Source organism: Odocoileus virginianus, chromosome 28, assembly GCF_023699985.2.
Source record: "Odocoileus virginianus isolate 20LAN1187 ecotype Illinois chromosome 28, Ovbor_1.2, whole genome shotgun sequence".
Classification (NCBI taxonomy): domain Eukaryota; kingdom Metazoa; phylum Chordata; class Mammalia; order Artiodactyla; family Cervidae; genus Odocoileus; species Odocoileus virginianus.
In genome coordinates, this window is record NC_069701.1 from 7597398 (window position 1) to 7616711 (window position 19314).

Below are 19314 nucleotides of genomic sequence, written 5' to 3' on the forward strand. Positions count from 1 at the left end.
CATCCCCAGTCAACATGGAAAGAGCCTGGCAACTCCCAAGTCTTAGGCTCTGGAATTTTCCTCCCCACCGGCCTGTCCCCTGCCTTCACAGATGCATTTCCCCACTCTGAGCCGCAAGCACAGCCCAGTGACGCCCAGCCCAGCACACTGATCCCATGAGCATGATACAACATAGCCCACATGAAAGTTTCTTTCACTCCAGCTTACACCCAACTTATACCCAACTCTACGCCTTTCATCTTCATCACTTAGCCTTCAACCATCTTTGTAGTTCACTTACTCACTTCTTCAAAAATTATGTATGAGTATCTATTATGGACTAGGTCTGGGTATACAGTGGTCAACAACAACAGGATAAATGCTTACCTTGCCCCAATGAAGCTTACAGTCTAATGGGAGTAGCATATTAACCAAATAACCACACAAAAAACTGTAATAGGTTTGTGTGTGTAAGGATGGGATACTTGAGAATTATAACAAGGAGCCCCAGATTTGACTCGGAAGTCATCTGGAAAATAAGTAGGAATTAACTAAGCATATTGATAGAATGCAGAGAAGCAAGGGCTGCCAGGCAAAGGGAACAGTGTATGAACTGGCCATAGACTAAGAAAATCATGACACATGGAGGAATGGAAAGAAGGCCAGTGTGGTCAATGACTGGAGAAAGAAATAAGGATAAAGTGAAGAAGTTGTCAAGGACCAGACCGCACAGGGCCTTGTAGGTGGATGAGTCTTTGTCCTAAGAACCATGGAAAGACATGAAGGATATTTATCACAGGGGATAACAAAGTAAGGTTTTGGAGTTTTCTGTGGTCCAATGGTTAGGATTTGGTGATTTCACTGCTATGGCCCAGCTTCAATCCCTAGTCAGGGAACTAAGAGCCTGCAAGTTGAGAGGCATAGCCAAAAACATAGTATAGTTTTGATTTCAAGAACATCGCTCTTTCTTTTGTATACACACTAGATTAGGTAGAGACAAGAGAGGATGTCACAAATTTATTGTGTGCTTTAGGGAACAGCTATATTGGGAGTCTGGACCAGGTCGGTGGTGTCATGGGTGAAAGAAGTGTATGAACCAGGAGCTAATTCCAGAGCAGAACTGAAGGACTTGGCAGGGGTTATATAAAAGGGGAAAAGGACAGTGTCAAAGATGCTTCCAGGGGTCTGGGATTCTTAAACTACACGCCTGAGGGAAATAGTTACTGAGAAAGGGAGCAAGAGAGGAGAATCAGGTTTGTCTTGGGCTTTTGTTCTGTCTTGTCTTTATATCATAGCGATGCAAGTTTAGATCAGAATTTGGTTTTGGACAGGTGAAGTTTAAAGTGCCTTTGAGACATACGAAGGGAAAGTCAGGCAGGCAGTTAAATGTAAATGTCTAGAACCACGGCTCTAAAATCAGCGGCACATTTTCTCCCCAGGGAACGTTTACCGATGTCTGGAGAGGTTTTTGGCTCTCACAGCAGTGTGTGGGGCGCTACCGACATCCAGTGGGTAGAGACGGGGACGCTGCCCAGCATTCTGCAGCGCACGTGATGTCCCCACCCTTCCCAGCAAAAGATTATCCCACCCAAAGTGTCAGTAGTACCAAAGATGAAAAACTCTGGGCTGCAGATCTTTGCGAGTCACTGGCCAAACGCCTTGGGCACTGATGAGATCATATAGGGAAAGAGGAAGAATGAGAAGGAGAGCGGGGCGGTGCGAATTTGGGAGGAACTCTAACACCTACTGGCGGGATGATCCAGCAGGAATGTACTAAGAAGGAGCAGCCTGAGAGGTAGAAGAAAAAATGCAAGAGTGGGGTCACGGGAGCCAGAGGCTTAAAGTGTCAGATGCTCCTGAGAAGACTAAGGAGACGAAGACTAGAAAGCTGCTTGTGTTTCTGGAGTGGACGTCATCCGTGGCCTTGGCAGAGCGGTGTTGGCAGCATGTTATTAAGTAAAGACACATTTCGGTGAAAGATGAGAAAATGGAGGCAGCTAGTGTAGACAGCTCTTTCAAGAAGAGTAGCTATGGGAGGGAGGAGAAGGAAGAATCCGTCTTGGCAAGGAACATGGAAGTCAAGAATTGTTTGGAGTTCAGTGGTGTTTTTCTTGTTTTATTTTGTTTAAATTTTTTATTATGGATAGTGTCTAACATAGATAAAGTAAGCAGGCTATTATAATAGACCTCACTGTACCCTGAGTTCTGTGAACTCTGGACTGTTTTGTTTCTCAGAAGAGTAATTTAATTTTTGTTGTTGTTGTTCAGTTGCTGAGTCGTGTCCAACTCTTTGTGACCCCAGGAACTGCAGCACGCCAGGCTTTCCTGTCCTTTACTAGCTCCTGGAGTTTGCTCAAATCCATGTCCGTTGATTCGGGTGAAGCCATCCAACCATCTCATCCTCTGTTGCCCTCTTCTCTTCCTGCCCTCAGTCTTTCCCAGCAGCAGGGTCTTTCCCAATGAGTCCACTCTTCACATCAAGTAGCCAAAGTATTGGAGCTTTAGCTTCAGCATCAGTCCTTCCAATGAATATTCAGGGTTGATTTCTGTTAGGATTGACTGGTTGGATCTCTTTGCAGTCCAAGGGACTCTCAAGAGTCTTTCCCAACACCATAGTTCAAAAGCATTAATTCTTTGATGCTCAGCCTTCTTTATGGTCCAACTCTCACATCCATACATGACCACTGGAAAAACCATCACTTTGACTATACAGACGTTTGTTGGCAAAGTGATGTCTCTGCTTTTTAATGTGATGTCTAGGTTTGTCATAACTTTTCTTCCAAGGAGCAAGCCTCTTTTAATTTAATGGCTGCAGTCACCATCCACAGTGATTTTGGAGTCCAAGTAGGCTGGACTGAAATTCCAAACTCTGTCCCTACTGATGGGCAGCAGTGGAAATCTCTGCTGGGTTCTTCCATTGTCCAGCTGCAGTTTTGTTTTTTTGCCAGACCCTTGGGTATGTATAGTTGAATCGTCAGCCAGTTATTTGGGCAGGTTTTACACACAAACTTGGATGTTCATCCTCTCTGCCTCTCCTTCCCTTCCAGAACTTTCCCCTTTGCTTTCTGAGTGCTCTTCCAGCTCCAACTCACTTCTCTGACACCTCAAGCTAGTAGGACTGAGGCTTTCTGCTGCCCCAAGTTACTTGCATGTTAGACTGCCCTCAAACAAAAGCCCCAGATTGGCAACTCTCAAAGGGTATAGTTCCTGCTTTCAGAGGTGGATTCCTCTCCAGTTTCTGTCTGCTTCAGGCTCTGTAATTTTCAGTGGAACAGGAGGATTGGCTGTGGATACAGAAGTGTATAGGTTCGCTGGTGGAAAACTGACAGAGATGCTTCCTGAGACATCACAGACATGGTCACTAGGGCAGTGAGGGGAAAGGTGAGGCAGTTGGAGGTTTGAGAGCAAAGAAGTTGACATAGTCTTTGCAAAGAGTGAAAAGACTGAATTTTGGTCAGAGAAACACTGCAGGCATGGAGGCTGGTCAATGCTGAGAGTCTGTGTGGGCTGACGCCGAGAGTGGATGGTGGTGCAGTCAGTCTGCCCTGTAGCAGGACTGGCTCCACCTGCCCTCGGCGGCCTGGCTGGGAAGGCCCAGGGAGCAGAAAGTGGGTTTTCTTAAGGGTGAGGGTTTCACAAGACTGGTGGGACCAGAGAACAGGGCTGTGGTGTTTACAGTATTGACGAGGGCTTGACTTCAGTAATGGGTCACAACATCCAAGCACCAGGTGAAGCCGTGGCAGCCGTTTGGGGGAAGCACTCTGATTTAGGCAGGACAAGTAGAACAGGGAACCACGCCCCAACACACACTTCCCCAACCCTATCACCCTGGCAAAAACAGACTGAGTGTTTGGGCAAGTCAAAGGAGCCTCTCTCTTGGGTGCATTGGTCAAAAAAAAAGAAAAAAACAAGGTGCTCTGAGGGGGGAGAAGGAAGTGGTCCAAACCACTTGCCACCCTCTGCACCACCCACGACCTCCCCACCAGACACACATGTCCTCTCACCCTGATCCCAGGACAGGAGATTCATATCCACAGACTTAGGTCCAAACATTAGAAGTTCAAAGTCAAGCTAACAAACTGTTAAGTAGAATATGTTTCATCCTCCTGCTTTACAATATATCTTCATATGGTCTGGAAGGCCAAGTTTGAATTTAGAATTCTCAGACTCAAGTGGTGCAGAGGAAATAGGCTCATGGCTGTCCCCAGCTCCATCCTCCATGGCAAGGGACCACGTGGACATGTATCTAGACATCACTGCCCACACATCCAAGTTCCAGTCATGGCCCCAGGCTTGAGGACCCACCCACTGCAGTGTGGTCTGTCCTTGGAAGGAGGGACCCAGAGAAGAGGCCCACACAGCCCCTGAAAGCAGCCTGGGCCCACTCAGGCAGGTGATTCTGGGGTCCTGGGTGCCTGGTCTAGGGGGAGGAAGGCACAGGCTGTGGAGAGCCCAGACTCCAGGTGAATACATCCCTTGATCCCACGGAGCCCTTCCCCTGTGGGGAGCGGTTGAAGGAAACCCAGCGCAGGGTCCTGTAAACTGTTTGGACTTTGAACAGGGACCCCCTCGACCCAGATCTGTGGCCAAAATTAAGTGATGCAGTGATGCGCGGTCCTTGTGGTTCCTGCGGCGCTCCTGGTCTGACTGGTCTCTGTATGCGTGTGCTTTGTTTTCCTAGTGGGCTGTTTATCACCATTCATGACAAGGGCCACCTTGCAACCATGCTGAACTCTTGGCCAGAAGACGATATTAAGGTATGATCCTGCTTTCTTTGCTATTGCTCTCTTGTTGGATGAATCCTTTCAGCCTGCACTAGTCATTCTGAGCTCTGAAAGGGGCCATTGCAACACTGAGGGTAGGACACCGAATTCATTCCCCTGGTCCCAGATCATAGGCCATAGTCCAGTTATAGCCAAGCACAAATGCACCATGGAGTGAAGGCTTGCATTAACCAGATACCCTTGTGAAATTGTCTGTCATCATGATCAGCGTTATTAATAATAGTACTAGTGCATGTCCTGACTACTTGCTGAATATTCTCTGCTGGTTTCCATGGTGGATTCAGGGGAAAACCCAACATGGACCCTCTTCTCAAGTAGCTAACTTTTCATGAGAAAAGTGAGAGGGAGAGACACAAAAGACTAACAGGTGGGACTTGGTCAGAGATTAATGAGGCACACAGAAGAGCTGGGGGTGTTCAGAGAGAGAGTTTCCTTTTAGTCGGGGTAGTCTGGTAAGACTTCATGGAAGAGGTGACATTGGAGCAAAGCATTGAGTTGAGGGGTAGAGTTTGGACAGTCAGGCATTGGAGGGACTAGGATGGAGGGCAGGGATATTCTGCACCAACAGAAAAGGTTTATGATGAGCAACGTCTTCACCCCTGGGTGTGCACAGCAGTGTACGTGTTGGGCAGGAGGGTGAAGTGGGGGGTGGGAGAAAGGATGTATATGCAGAATGACAAAACGAACCTGTCACTGTTTCCAGTTTTACTCAAAACATTTAAGGAGGAAGTATTTTTTATAAAACAAATGATATATAATATAGAAGGCAAAATTGGTGCAGCTTTGAGGAAACTTGTTAGCCTCTGGCTGTGTACCCAGATCTCCCCACGTGGGGACTTTTGTGGAAGATTTCAGGGACTCTAGATTCTAAGGTCATAGTCACTTCTGCAAACAAATTTTATTGAATGACGCCACACATGCGTGTGTGCTAAGTCGATTCACTCATGTCCGACTCTGCAATCCTATGGACTGGAAGTCACCTACTATCGTAGGTATCCAAAGAGGGACCACATGGTCACTTGATGGGGATATTGTAAAAGAGATCTGAACCTCAACTCAAGGCAGAAAGGCATTGGGCTAAAGGAATAATTCCTCTATATCTCTTCATATCTATGATTCTGTAATCCTGTATTTGAAATTTGTGAAGATTGTATCTAGAAATGAATATGCTTAAAAGGAAGCTAAGTAATGATTTAGATCAGATCCCATCACCTGATCAGCCCCCTAGGACAGGATATCTCTCTGTGGTCCAGCACTGTGCTCCCAGCACCATTACAGTGCTGATACACGTTTGTTCTTGTTTAGTTGCCAAGTCGTGTCTGACTCTTTTGACCCCTTGGACTGTAGCCCACCAGGCTCCTCTGTTCATGGATTCTCCAGGCAAGAATACTGGAGTGGGGTGCCACGCCCTGCCCCAGGAGATCTTGCAGACCCAGGATGGCCCTGCATCTCTTAGGTCTCCTGCCTTGGCAGGCGGGGTCTTTATCACTACCACCACCTGCGAAGCCCCTGCAAACAAGTGGTTGAAGCTGAATTACAGAATATGCCCTGGCTGCTTGGTGAGGGCATTTCTTGCGCAGGAGCAAGGGAGGGACTGGAGCGGACGGCCCAGTTTCCGTACTTCCCAAGGCGATGCTGAGAGGCTGATGGTCGTTTTCTCCCTCCCTCCCTCCCAGCCAGTTCCCTGGGCCACCTCCCTCCACCAGGCACCAAGGGCAGCTGCTCTCTAACTACCTCTCCTGTGTCCCACCCACTTCTGGCCCTCTCGGGGGCATGGTGGGGTTCAGAACCACAGCAAGTAGGACAGGACCTTGGCTCTTGGGAGCCAGGCTGGCGCCACAGCCAGGGCCCTTGGATTCCAGTCCTGACCTCAGCGAAGAGCTTGGTTAGAACATTTCCATCTGGGTGTGATGTGCCCTGGGGCTTCCCAGGTGGCTCAGTGGTAAAGAATCCACATGCCGGTACTGGAAACAGAAGAGACCTGGGTTCGATCCCTGGGACAGGAAAATTCCCTGGAGGAGGGCATGGCAACCCACTCTAGTATTCCTCCCTGGAGAATCCCGTGGACAGAGGAGCCTGGAGCCCTCCAGGCTCCTCTGTCCACGGGGTCGCGAAGAGTCGGACCAGACTGAGCACGCGATCACGCATGTGGTGTGCCTGGCGCTTCTCTTTCCTGCTTGTCTTAGACTTTGGTCACAGGCAGGTCTTGACCCTGCAGGGTTTGGCCCCAGTCTCAGAAGAAGCAAGTTTCCAGGGTGTGCCTAGGATGACTGTATAATGAAATCTGGAGCTCATTAAGGGAAGCCAGCTCACTTGATGGCAAGTTAACTCCAGCACGCCCTGTGTGGACAGGCTCGAAGGTCCTACAGGCTGATCTGTCCTCCTTCCTGGGCAGTTCAGCTGTGGACTTGTCCACAGTAGGCGCTCTGTAGATGCTTGCTGAGCTGAATGAACTCAGTAGAAGGACCTGATGAACATCTTCCAGATGCCAGGCCTATGCCAGGGGCAGAGTCATGGGGTCTGCACTGACCTCTGTGGTGCCTCTGTGTGAGCTGTGTGTGTGTGTGTGTGTGTGTGTGTGTGTGTGCATGCTCAGTTGCTCAGTCCTGCCCCCTCTTTGTGACCCCATGGACTGAAGTCCTCCAGACTCCTCTGTCCATTGGATTCCCCAGGCAAGAATACTGGAGTGGGTTACCATACCCTCCTCCAGGGGATCTTCCCAACCCAGGGATCGAACCCAGGTCTCCCACACTTTGGGCAGAGCCCTCACTGTCTCAGCCACCAGGGAAGCCCAAGAATACTAGAGTGGGTAGTCTATCCCTTCTCCAGGGGATTGACCCAGGAATCAAACCCACTTCTCTTGTGTCTCCTGCATTGGCCAGCGGATTCTTTACCCCTAGCACCACCTGCTACGGGGAGTTTAAAAGAATGATGAAACAACATCCCCTCTTAACCAGTAAGGAAAAAAAAGCGCTCCTTCCTTCCTCCAGACTAGCAAAGGGCCTTGATGGCTCATGGGCTGGATTTCAGGTTCCCATCTCTCCTCCTGTCAGGGTGTAACTTACAAAGCTGCACCCAGAGCTCTGCTTTGAGAATTGCAGAATGAGGAGAACACAGACCCTGACCCCAAAGTGCTTCCCTCCACTTGGGAAATCGAGATATGAATTCAGACTGGAACCTTAGCTGCTCAGTATCTGCTGACTTCAACCAACCTATTTTAAAAACCTTCCAAGTACTAAGTGCTACTAACCAGAGAGTTGGAGACAGCCATGTTGTTATTTTAGAGGAGAAACAGGGGCTTTGGGGTCATCCTGGAAGAGGTGGGACGAGGCAGGGCTCAGACAAGGAGAAGCATCCAGTGCCTCTAGGGAAAGCAGGAGTTACATGAGCCAGTGCATCTAATTCAGCTGCGTTCAACTGCCATTTAGCAAACTTCTATTCTGTAAGCCTTCCCTGGGGGCTTGGGGATAAAGATGGTGTACAAGCATGTCAAGGAGCTTGAAGTCCAGTTAGACTGACCTGGAAACAATTTGACTGGGCAACTAACACTTTGAGACTCTGCAAATAAAATTTCCAGCAGGGCTTCCCTGGTGGCTCAGATGGTAGAGAATCTGCCTGCAATGCAGGAGACCAGGGTTCCATCCATGGGTCAGGAAGATCCTCTAGAGAAGGGAATGCAATGCACTCCAGTATTCTTGCCTGGAGAATTTCATGGAGAGAGGAGCCTGGAGGGCCACAGCCCATGGGGTCGCAAAGAGTCAGATGACTGAGTGACTAACGCGCGCGCGCGCACACACACACACACACACACACACACACACACATCAGTCAGGACCGATCAGGCTGCCCCCAGTCGCCACCCTGCCCCGTGACAGCGTTTTCCTGGAGGGCACGTCCCTCTCACTCCAGGGCTGCCCTCCCAAAGGTTCAGAGTCTTCTAAGCCACAGCCTGTCTTGTTTATTGGTGTGTTCTTTGCAGTTGCCCCTAAAAGAGAAGATGATGGTCTCCTCCCCTTAGCAGGGGCTCCCTGCTCAGTGTCCTGTCCCTGGTGCTCTGGTGCTGACAGAGACGCCCCTGCGTTATTTCTCTCGGTTTCCACACTGTCCTCAGAGTGGGGTAAGGAGTGCTTCTGAAGCATCGCCCAGGTGGGTCCTGAAGACGGGGAAGGGTAGGGGATGTATGTCCTCAGATGAGCCCGCCGATGTGACTTGATGCCCACGATCGCCCGCCAGTAAGCGTTGCTGCCACCCAGAGCCCAGCTGCCGAGCAGGGCAGGCAGAACTGTTCAAGGCTCTGGTCCTTCTGGACCCTCATGCAGTTCGCCTCTTGGCTGGAGGGGCGGGGTGATCCAGAGATGCTTCCGTGGGCTTCCCTGGTGGTCCAGCGATGAAGAATCCAGCTTCTGGTGCAAGGGGCATGGGTTTGATCCCTGGTCTGAGAAGATTCCACATGCCGCGGAGCAACTAAGCCCCCGCGCCGCAGTTACGACTGCTGAACCCACGTGCTGCAGCTCCTGAAGCCCGCCCTAGAGCCTGCGCCCTGCAGCAGAAGAAACCTCCGCCGTGAGGAGTCGGCAACCACAACCGGAGAAAGCCAGAGTGCCGCCACGAAGACCCAGCACAGCCCCAAATAAGCAGACTTTAAAAGATCTACCATGAGCTACCGCAGCATATCCATCAGCATGGCGGGAAGTGTAAAGGCGGGGTGGCGGGGACGCGGAGCAGTCTCAACTCGCGTTCATTGTCGATGGGTGTATAAAGTGGGACCACAGCGCTGGGAGAAAAGCCAGGCAGTCTTTAAAAAGAGGAGAGGGAGAGATGCTTCTGAAACAACTCAGAAAATAAAAGAGGACTTTCTCTGGCTTCCCAGCCGGAAATCAGGACTGCACGCTGAGCAGGAAGAGGAGTAGGCTGTCAGGGAAGTAAGGTCACGGTCTCGGGCTGGGGGGACCGTGGGGCTCGGGGGCGCCTCTCACGCAGGGAGGGGAGAGCCTTCTGCCTGCCGCTCCCCAGAGCCCTGCGGTGTAAATCGCAGAGGGGACTGAGAACTGCTTCTCTGACTCTTTCCCACAGAGGGCATTGCCCCGAGCAGGGAGGAAGGCTCGGCTCAGAAGAACCCTCTTTCTCAACAGCTTTCCCAGGCTCCCAAATCCCTCCTTCATCCCAGGCCTCACAGCTAACAGTGCTGAGAGGCGGCTGAGCCCTGGAGCCCAGGGCGCATCCCATCCCTATGGGCACCAGCCTCTTGGGCCTTTAACCTTGGACCAGACTTAGTGCCAAGTGCCTGCCTGCCATGCCCACACCCACCAAGGGTTAAGCCCCAGTCAGTGTCAGAAGTTGGATTTCCCTGGAAACATTTCTCTTGGATGGAGATCAGCGTATTAGGGAGGGCTCTTGGGATCAGCCTCTAGAAGGAAAGGAGGCAGGACAGAGGAGAGGGAGAGGTTGGGCTGAGTGGGGGGTCCCAGGAGACCCAGCAGGGCACGGGAGGAGGGTCAGGAGCGGGAACGGCTCTTCCGTCATCCCGAGTTGGGCCAAGGGATCCCTCGGTCCTTGGCTGCGGGCCGCTGCCCTGGGAACAGAGCGTGACTTTGGTCGAGGTGGCTCCCTTCAGTCGAGCAGGTACCCAAGCAGGCTGAAAGTACAACTCGGCAATTACCCCTTCTCTCCTCTGAGGGGGTCTGGACAGCACAGCACCGCACCCACTTGCCAGCATCCCGCCAAGTGCTTCATACAGACGAACTCACTGGCTTCTCCCAGAGACCCTCCAAGAGGCAGGAATTCTTATCATCCCCGTATTATAGACAAGGCAACTGGGAAGTTAGGTTCAATGCCGGTGAGGGATGGAACCAAGATTTGAAACCACAGCCTGGGCATTATTTCTGTTGTGGGGAGAGGCAAAGAGGCAGAGAGGAGGAGGAGGTGGGAAGGGTGAGCAAGAAGGAGGAAAGAGGAGGAGGAAGGAGAAGGCCTCGCACACACTGCTGAGGGCGGCCCACGCCAGAGCTTCAAGCCCAGGGTAACCAGAGCTGGAGCAGGCCAGGAGACGTGGCCCTCATATCTTGGGTCAGGCCCGCCGGGTCCACGCAGGCTGAGGGAGGTGGCCAGTAAGTCAGAAGCCGGCTGGACAGAGGATGAAGGGGATGCACCGTCCCCCAGTCATCCGGATCTTCTCCCCGTTACTGGAAATACCGAGGGGTCACGAGCTGTAAAAGCCATCCAGATGGGGAACTGTGATGCTGTGGTTCAGAGGCAGCCACTGCCAGGCTCTGAAACCCCAGGCTGCAGCTCAGGTTTGCCCTCAGACTTCTGACTCCTCCCGCTCTTGTGGTCCCAGGCCCAGGTCCACGGATGTCACGAAAAAGAGGAGGCAGCGTCTCCTCTCTGAACTTGCCTGTCTACTCCAGGTCTGAATTCAGTCCCATGGAGAAGAGCCTTTGCTCTCTCTGTTGGGCCAATCACATTGTTCATCATTTACTGAGTTCAGGTCGCAATGCAGGTCCCAAGCCTGCAAGTGCTAAGGAATCAAAGAGGACAAGATGCTTTACTTGCCCTTAAAGAGTTTCTATGAAAGACAAGGACATAGATATAACTGTCATGCAAAGAAGAAAGGGCTAGGTGCCATGGAGATTAAAATGCTATAGGAATTCAGAGTTGGGAGTGATACATTCCAGAAGGGAAGCTTCATATGGAGGAAAGAGTCTTTTGAACTGTTCCTTGAAACATGTAAGGATGGTAGGATTTGGATCAAGGAGATATAGGGATCGAGGGGTAAAATAGCATGTAGGCTAGAAAACACTTATACAAGACTAGCAGTATTTCCATTTGGGTGGAGCATGGAATGGATAAAAGGGAAATTCAAAGAGTAGATTGGACATAGCTCATGGAAGACCTTAAATGTCAGTCAGAGATGTTTGAGCTTTATTTTATAGGCATCAGGAACCATTATAGGCTCGGGGGCAAGAAAGTGACAAATCCAGGTGTGCTTTGAAAAATGAAATGGGATACGGAGACGCCAAGAGCAGAAAGACCAGTTGCATGTGTGCTCAGTTTCGAAGTCATGTCCACTTCTCTGAGACCCCATTTACGGTAGCTCCTCTGCCCATGGGATTTTCCAGGCAAGAATACTGGAGCGGGTTGCCATTACCTTCTCCTGGGGATCTTCCCGACCCAGGGATCGAACCTGCGTCTCTTATGTCTTCTACATTGGCAGACTGTTTCTTTACCTCTGAGCCACCAGGGAAGCCCAGAAAGACCAGTTAGGAGACCACTAAAGCAGTCAAATGAGAGATGGATGGGCTGGCCTAAGGTTAGCAACATGGATGAAGTTCATGGGAAACATGAGGAAAATATGGAGCAGGTTAAATCAGCAGAACTTGGTGACCAGTTGGCTGTAGCTGACTGATGGAAGAAAGAAGTCAAAGCAGATTTGATAGTTCTGAGTCTGGGAGATGGGCGGTAACAGAGCGGGGAAGGACAGCAGAAGTAACGAGTTGAAGGGGAGAAAAAGGGAAAAGGAAATCATTGGATTAAAGGCTTGGAGAATTAGGAAGGACTGCAATGGCATCCCGCTCCAGTACTCTTGCCTGGAAAATCCCATGGACGGAGGAGCCTGGTGGGCTGCAGTCCATGGGGTCGCTAAGAGCTGGACACGACTGAGCGACTTCACTTTCATTTTTCACTTTCACGCATTGGAGAAGGAAATGGCAACCCACTCCAGTGTTCTTGCCTGGAGAATCCCAGGGACGGGGGAGTCTGGTGGGCTGCCGTCTATGGGGTCGCACAGAGTCGGACACGACTGTAGTGACTTAGCAGCAACTGGACATCCAAGTGGCAATGTCTGAAGACAGTGAGCTGTAAGCATTTGCTTGGAGATGACAATTTTTGCCACTGGAATGAACAGCAATGTCAAGGTTAGAATGCTGTTGAGTTTTATATGTGTGCTAAGTCACTTCAGTTGTGTCCAGCTCTTTTTGACCCGGTGGACTGTAGCCCACCAGGCTCCTCTGTCCATGGGATTCTCCAGGCAAGAATACTGGAGCGGGTTGCCATTTCCTCCTCCAGGGAATCTTCCTAACCCAGAGATCAAACCCGTGTCTCTTATGTCTCCTGCACTGGCTGGCGAGTTGTTTACCACTAGCGCCACCTGGGAAGCCCATATAGCCAGACTTTATTAAAAGTTGCCAATGTCTTCCCGTGGTTTCCTTTTCATGCACTCATTTAACAGATAATTGTTGCGTGGCCTCTCTGTGGTGAGGCTGAATTAAAGAGAGATGAAACAATTAAAAATTCTAATATGTAGCCTTTGCCCTAAATAATAATCATCAATTTAATCATAGGAGCAGTGATCATATGCCAGTCATTTACTTTATTGTACAAGGCCCCTGGTTAAAATGAGACATTTATTCTTTTTCATCTTTACCCAGGGAGTTGCAAAGAGTCAGATGCGACTGAGCAACTGACAACTTTCATCTTTACAGCCTAATGAGTTGGATATTATAATTATTCCAATGTCATGGGAAATTAAAACTCAGAAAACTTACTGTTTGACCCAAGATTATATGTGGTGCTTTATCAAGGAGACTAGTTTCAAGTGCTTGCTATCAGATGCTAAAACCCCTGCTGTTAACCTTTAGGCTGTTTGGTGAGATAAGATGTGCATTTTTTTTTAATGTTAAATAAGAACCCAAATGCTATCACTATCAAAGGTTTTAATTGCACCTTATGCAGGGCTTGGCAAGCAGTAGGTACTTAATTATTGTTTGCAGAAGGCAGGCTGGCAGCCAGGAAGGGTGCACAGGCCAGATGCATGGTAAATATAGCAGGTGCTAGGAAAAATCACATTAGGTTGTAATGGCAGGATTTGTAGTGCTGGGGAAAGCGCAGGAGGAGACAAGAATATAGAGGCTGAGAGAGACCAAAGGTGAGTGCAGAGTGTGTCCCTCCTCTGGCGGGAGTGAGGCCAGTTTGACCAAAGGGAGCAATTGTGTGCAGATGAGTAACTGGAGATAAGTTCCAGAAAGCATGTTGGGTTCCTGTCATTAAAGAGATAAGCCTTTTGGACTCTATTTTATGGACAGTTAGAAGGCACTAAAGGGGAAATCCCATGGACAGAAGAGCCTGGCAGGCAACAGTCCCTGGGGTCGCAAAGAGTCAAACACCACTTAGCAACTGAACAACAACAACTAAAGGCCTTTGGGCCTGTTTGTGAAGCTGTTGCAATATACACACTTGATGTTGTTTAGTCACTAAATCGTATCCGACTCTTTTGTGACCCTGTGGCCTGCAGCCCACCAGGCTCCTCTGTCCATGGGATTTCCCAGGCAAGACTACAGGAGTGAGTTGCCATTTCCTTCTCCAGGAGATCTTTCCAACCCATGGATCGAATGCACATCTCCTCCTTGGCAGATGGAGTCTTTACCTCTGAGCCACAGGGAGGGCTTTGTAAAATGGCTGTTTGTAAAATAGCTGGTGGGATGCTGCCGTGTAGCGCAGGGAGCTCAGCTCAGTGCTCTGAGATGACTTCAGGGCGGGCAGGAGAGGGGGGATGCAGGTGTATTACACACACGGCTGGTTCACTCTGTCGAACAGCAGAAGCTAACACAACATTGTAAGGCAGTTATACTCCAGTTAAAAAAAAAGAGGGGGGGAATTAATAAGTAACGCAACCGTTAGCACAACAGGATTGAGAGTGGATGGCAGATGGAGGTGAGATCTCCCCTCGGAGCAGTCAGGCCTGCAGTCAAGGGCCTGCAGACATCTCCACGTTGGGAGGGACCCTGTCAGAGCTCTGATACCATCTTTTTTTTTTTTTTTTGGCTGTGTTGTGTGTTCTGCGGGGTCTTAGTTCCCCGACCAGGGATCAAACCCATGCCCCCTGCCTTGGGAGTGCGGAGTCTCAACCACTGGACCATCAAGGAAGTTCCCCGCCACCGTCTTGAAAAGCCCCAGAGCTGTAAGGAGAGCACCCTGGAGTCATAGCTGGTTTCCTCTGTAGAACATCGTGTCTCTGTCTGTGCCTCAGCAGAGAGAAAGTGTGAGAGAATGGGAATCGGAATAAGGAGGTTTTAGCTAGGAGAGATGGTAGGGAAATGTGCAAAGTTTGGGCTTCCAGAACAGTGTGAAGGCACAGACTCAGGGAGAGCAGCCAGGAGGGGGTCAGAGGCAGCCACGGAGAGGTCGGATAGGACGTGGGGCGGGGCTTTGCCAAGGGCATGGGAGCTTTTCTCAGCTGAGTGGTGCGGGTGGGGGAGTAGAAGGAGCCCAGACCCAGAGCCCGAAGCCTAACTAGAACCCCCGCTCGCCACATTCACAAGCAACGTGCCCTTGGTAAGTCACCCGGCGTTTCTAAGATAACTGCTATGGAAACATCCAGTGCGGTGCCTGGCGTGGGGCTGATACTGAGCAAATATGTACAGAACGTGAAGGTCCAGGAGTTTAGTTTGCTCAGCTGGGAATCGGAGATAACCATCAGAGACCTGCCTCCCTAACAGGTGTGAGGAGAACCAGGTGAGACGTGAGACAGGATCGGGGGAAAGGCCTCGCCCTCGAGGAAGAGACCAATCTCAGGGAGACAGCATGATAGTCACGGGTCGGCTGCCCTCTCGAGAGCCCCCTTTCCAGAAGTGGAGGGGTGTTTTAAAAATCTATACACCAGTTTCTATTAAAAGGCCCTTTGTGCTCTCACCCCTGGAGAAAGAGAGAGAAGATTCCACAGAGCTTGTGGGTGCCGGATCTTAAACCCTTCCTGGCAGGACCGAGTCTTCATCTCTCTATCTGCAGGGCCCAGCACTGTGCCTGCATGGGGTAAAGTGACCCCTATGGTGCCCATTCACATCTCAGAGCTGGTCTTACGTCCTGACCAAAGCTGGTTCCAGGGGACGGCTGGGTGGCCCCATAAACTCCACTCATTTGGAGATGGAGGGAACCAGTGCTGGGGAGCAGCTTGGGGTGACCCATAAATAAGTTCACTGTCACCCTGAGGGGTTTCCCTTGGCCTGACCTTCAGGGCCCCTCTCAGTCTGACCCGGCCCTGATTTTCCATTGCCTCCTTTCCTGGGACCCGACCCCCACCCCGCCACACACACACACACAGCCTACACCCCCACCACTTCTACCCTGGACCTTAATTTCTTTTGCATCAAATGGGTAATCTCCACCTTTCCGAGGTCTGGCATGTGTTTCCCCCTCATCTGAGGAAGGGTTGTCCTGCGGGGAGTGCCTCTCCCTTCTCTGTCTCTGCTGCTCTTGAGCTAGTACACGGCTCTCGTAATTTGCCCCAGAGTCAGTATAAATATACAGGCTCCATCTCTCTTCTGCCCATTATTCCTTTCAAGGGTGGGGTCCACGCATTCTTGCTCTTACAGATAAGCAAGCTGAAGCTCCTTCCTCCAATATTTAGCATAGTGTCTTTTGCAAAATGCCCTGGCTCAGGGATGGCTCAGAACCTGTCTGCAGAGCAGGAGACGTGAGTTCAACCCCTGGGTGGGGAAGATCCGCTGAAGAAGGAAATGGCAACCCATTCCAGTATTCTTGCTTGAAAAATCCCATGGACAGAGGAGCCTGACCCCAGTCCATGGGGTCGCAGAGTTGGACACAACTGCAGCGACTTTGCACACACAGTTTATTAGAGTTGGTTCACTTGCAAGGTTGTAAGTTTCCCATACGGGCAGGCTCTCACTGCCCTGAGTACCCAGTGGGTTGCATTTTCATCCTCACAGGAAGAGAGGGGCAGGGGAGAAGATCTTCTTTGTCTTTCTTGAGTAAATGTCATGGTTCCCGCATCAGTTCCTACCCCAGGTAGGGCAGGGGAGTTTTCTTGTCCCTACATGGTCCAGCCAGGACTGTGATAGCACTTGGAAAAATATTTTCAGGTCTCAGTACAATAACGGTCTTTCATTTTGAAAAGTCACCTTTCCGTAAATGATTGTTTTTTTGTGTGCACAGAGCATGTTTCAAGGGTCATTAACCTGAAGACACCACTGGGCAAGTTGTAGGCCTTATCCACTACTATTGTTTTATTGTTTGGGGGTCGTTGTGCAAAGAACATGTCTTAGGGGCCAAAGAGCATGTTTTGGGGGTTACTAATTAACTGACTGTGTTGGTTGGACTGTGAACAAAGCTGAGCGCTGAAAAATTGATGCTTTTGAACTGTGGTGTTGGAGAAGACTCTTGAGAGTCCCTTGGACTGCAAGGAGATCCAACCAATCCATCCTGAAGGATATCAGTCCTGGGTGTTCATTGGAAGGACTGATGCTGAAGCTGAAACTCCAGTACTTTGGCCACCTCATGCAAAGAGTTGACTCATTGGAAAAGACCCTGATGCTGGGAGGGATTGGGGGCAGGAGAAGAAGGGGACGACAGAGGATGAGATGGCTGGATGGCATCACCAACTCGATGGGCATGAGTTTGAGTAAACTCCGGGAGTTGGACAGGGAGTTGGACAGTTGATGGACAGGGAGGCCTGGCGTGCTGCGATTCATGGGGTTGCAAGAGTTGGACAAAACTGAGCAACTGAACTGAACTGAACTGAATTAACTGAGCTCACTGTGCAGGATGTAGGTCCCATGCCTCCATTGTTTTGTTTGGGGCCTCTCTCGTGCTTCTGTTGCATAGTTTAACTTGCTAAGCAAGTTGTCTTGATTTTATTTTAAGCAAGCCAGTCTGGCTTTGATGCTAAGGGGCTTCTTTTGCTCTGTGAGTGAAGCAAGCCCACAGTGCTTCAGAAATTTCTCATTATTTTCTTGAATGATCATTAGTCTTATTGTGGTCTCTCAAAGCCCCCTAAAGTTCCCTCCCTAAAGGGGTTTCTAAGCTAACTATTTGATTATCTTACTGTATCCCTGCCCCATGGACAGAGGAGCCTGGAGGGCGACAGTCCATGGGTCGCAGAGTCGGATACAACTGAGCGTCTGAGCGCACACATCGCTACTGTTCCCACAGTAAGCATCATCATCAGGCCCAACATGCACAAACAGGCCCTTTGTACAGATGTCCTGCCTTTCCTTCCAGGCGGTGGTGGTGACTGACGGGGAACGCATTCTGGGCCTGGGAGACCTGGGCTGCTACGGCATGGGCATCCCCGTGGGCAAGCTGGCCCTGTACACGGCGTGTGGAGGCGTCAACCCGCGGCAGTGCCTCCCTGTGCTGCTGGACGTGGGCACCAACAACGAGGTAATGTGCCGCCTGGGCCGGGAGCCTGAGGGTAGAAGCTGGGCTCGGGGGCTTCACCTTTGTGCAGTGGTTCTGTCTACACAGCATCAGACTGTTCTGCACAACAGCTCAATAAACCCAAGAGACGGGGTGCTCAGGCTAGCAATGAGACTTTATTTATTCAGAGAGCCGTCTGAGAAGATGAGAGACTAATGTCTCAAAGTAACCATCTTACAGGGGCTGGATGCCAGGTTCTTTTATAGATCAGAGATGGGGAAGTGAGGAAGCAAAGTAAAAAGGCCATTAATCTTGCAAATATCTCCTAGAATGGCAAGCCTCAGGCAGGGGATGTGTTCATTTCTTCCATGCAGCTGTCCGCAGGTGGACAGGGTCCTGAACAAAGGCATTTTAGTTTAACAGTCAGGCAGAGGGGCAGGATTCTCTGAAGCAGGCCATTCTATTTTTTACATTTTTTTAATTAATAACAAAAGGAATGGAAAGCAAGTTTAAAATACAGTTCCAACATGGACGCAGAGTTGGCTTTCCCTACAAGGGGGCCATTTCTCTCTGGGGTCCTCTTTGCTAGGACACTTGGCCTACACGGCTGTGACTCAAAGACCTCACTCCATCCTGCTTGCCCACTCCGCCCTCCCGGCCCCACTGTCCTCCCCCAGCCTCTTCTGGGTCTTCTTGCTCACGTCCCTCCTGCCGAGGAGCCCCAGCTCAGGCTTTCTGTGCTCCCTTGTTCTGTGACCGCAGGCAGTTTCCATTACCCTGGCGGCCTCTCTCTCTGATCCATTAATGAAGAAAGCCACTGAGGTGGGAGTGGCTGCTGGGCTGTGTTTTTTCAGCATTTCGGAGGCCAGCTACCTCTGTAAAGAACTTTCCCACTGGCTCAGTGGTAAAGAATCCACCTGCCAATGCAGGAGACACAGGGTGGTTCCCCAGGTAGGGAAGATCCCCTGGAGAAGGAAATAGTAACCCACTCCAGTATTCTTGCCTGGGAAATCCCATGGACAGAGGAGCCTGGCAGGCCACAGTCCCTGGGGTCACAAAGAGTCGGACACAACTTAGTGAATAAACAACAACAACCACCTCTGTAAAAGGATTAAAACTCGAAGCACTGGGACCAAAGGCTGAAATGCCTGAATCAGGCACATGAGTGTCCTGTAACCCCATGGAGAGAAACTGACCCACACTGTGGCTGGGAGGCCCTGCAGGCTTCTGGGAGGTTTATAGTTTAAGGAGCTCAAACCCCAGCCGGGAGTTTGTCTGCTCTGGGGACCACCACCCTGGGTCACGTTCTTCATGCCATCTGCGATTCACAGCTCTGTGTCTTTGTGTCAGAGAACATGAAAGAACTCCTTCTTAATGACATTTATCTCTGGATTTAAAATCA

At 50.4% G+C, this 19314-nt stretch overlaps 1 protein-coding gene across 3 annotated transcripts in view; it reads left to right on the forward strand.

The window, feature by feature from the left end:
- The window catches only part of ME3 (malic enzyme 3), a 223911-nt gene that overhangs the window by 138270 nt on the left and 66327 nt on the right, over nucleotides 1-19314 (forward strand). For all 3 annotated transcript variants that reach the window (XM_070457156.1, XM_020881253.2, XM_070457155.1), the window contains exons 5-6: nucleotides 4661-4736; nucleotides 17775-17936. In XM_070457156.1, coding sequence (XP_070313257.1) covers nucleotides 4661-4736; nucleotides 17775-17936 — 238 coding nt within the window. The remainder of the gene's footprint in view (nucleotides 1-4660; nucleotides 4737-17774; nucleotides 17937-19314) is intronic.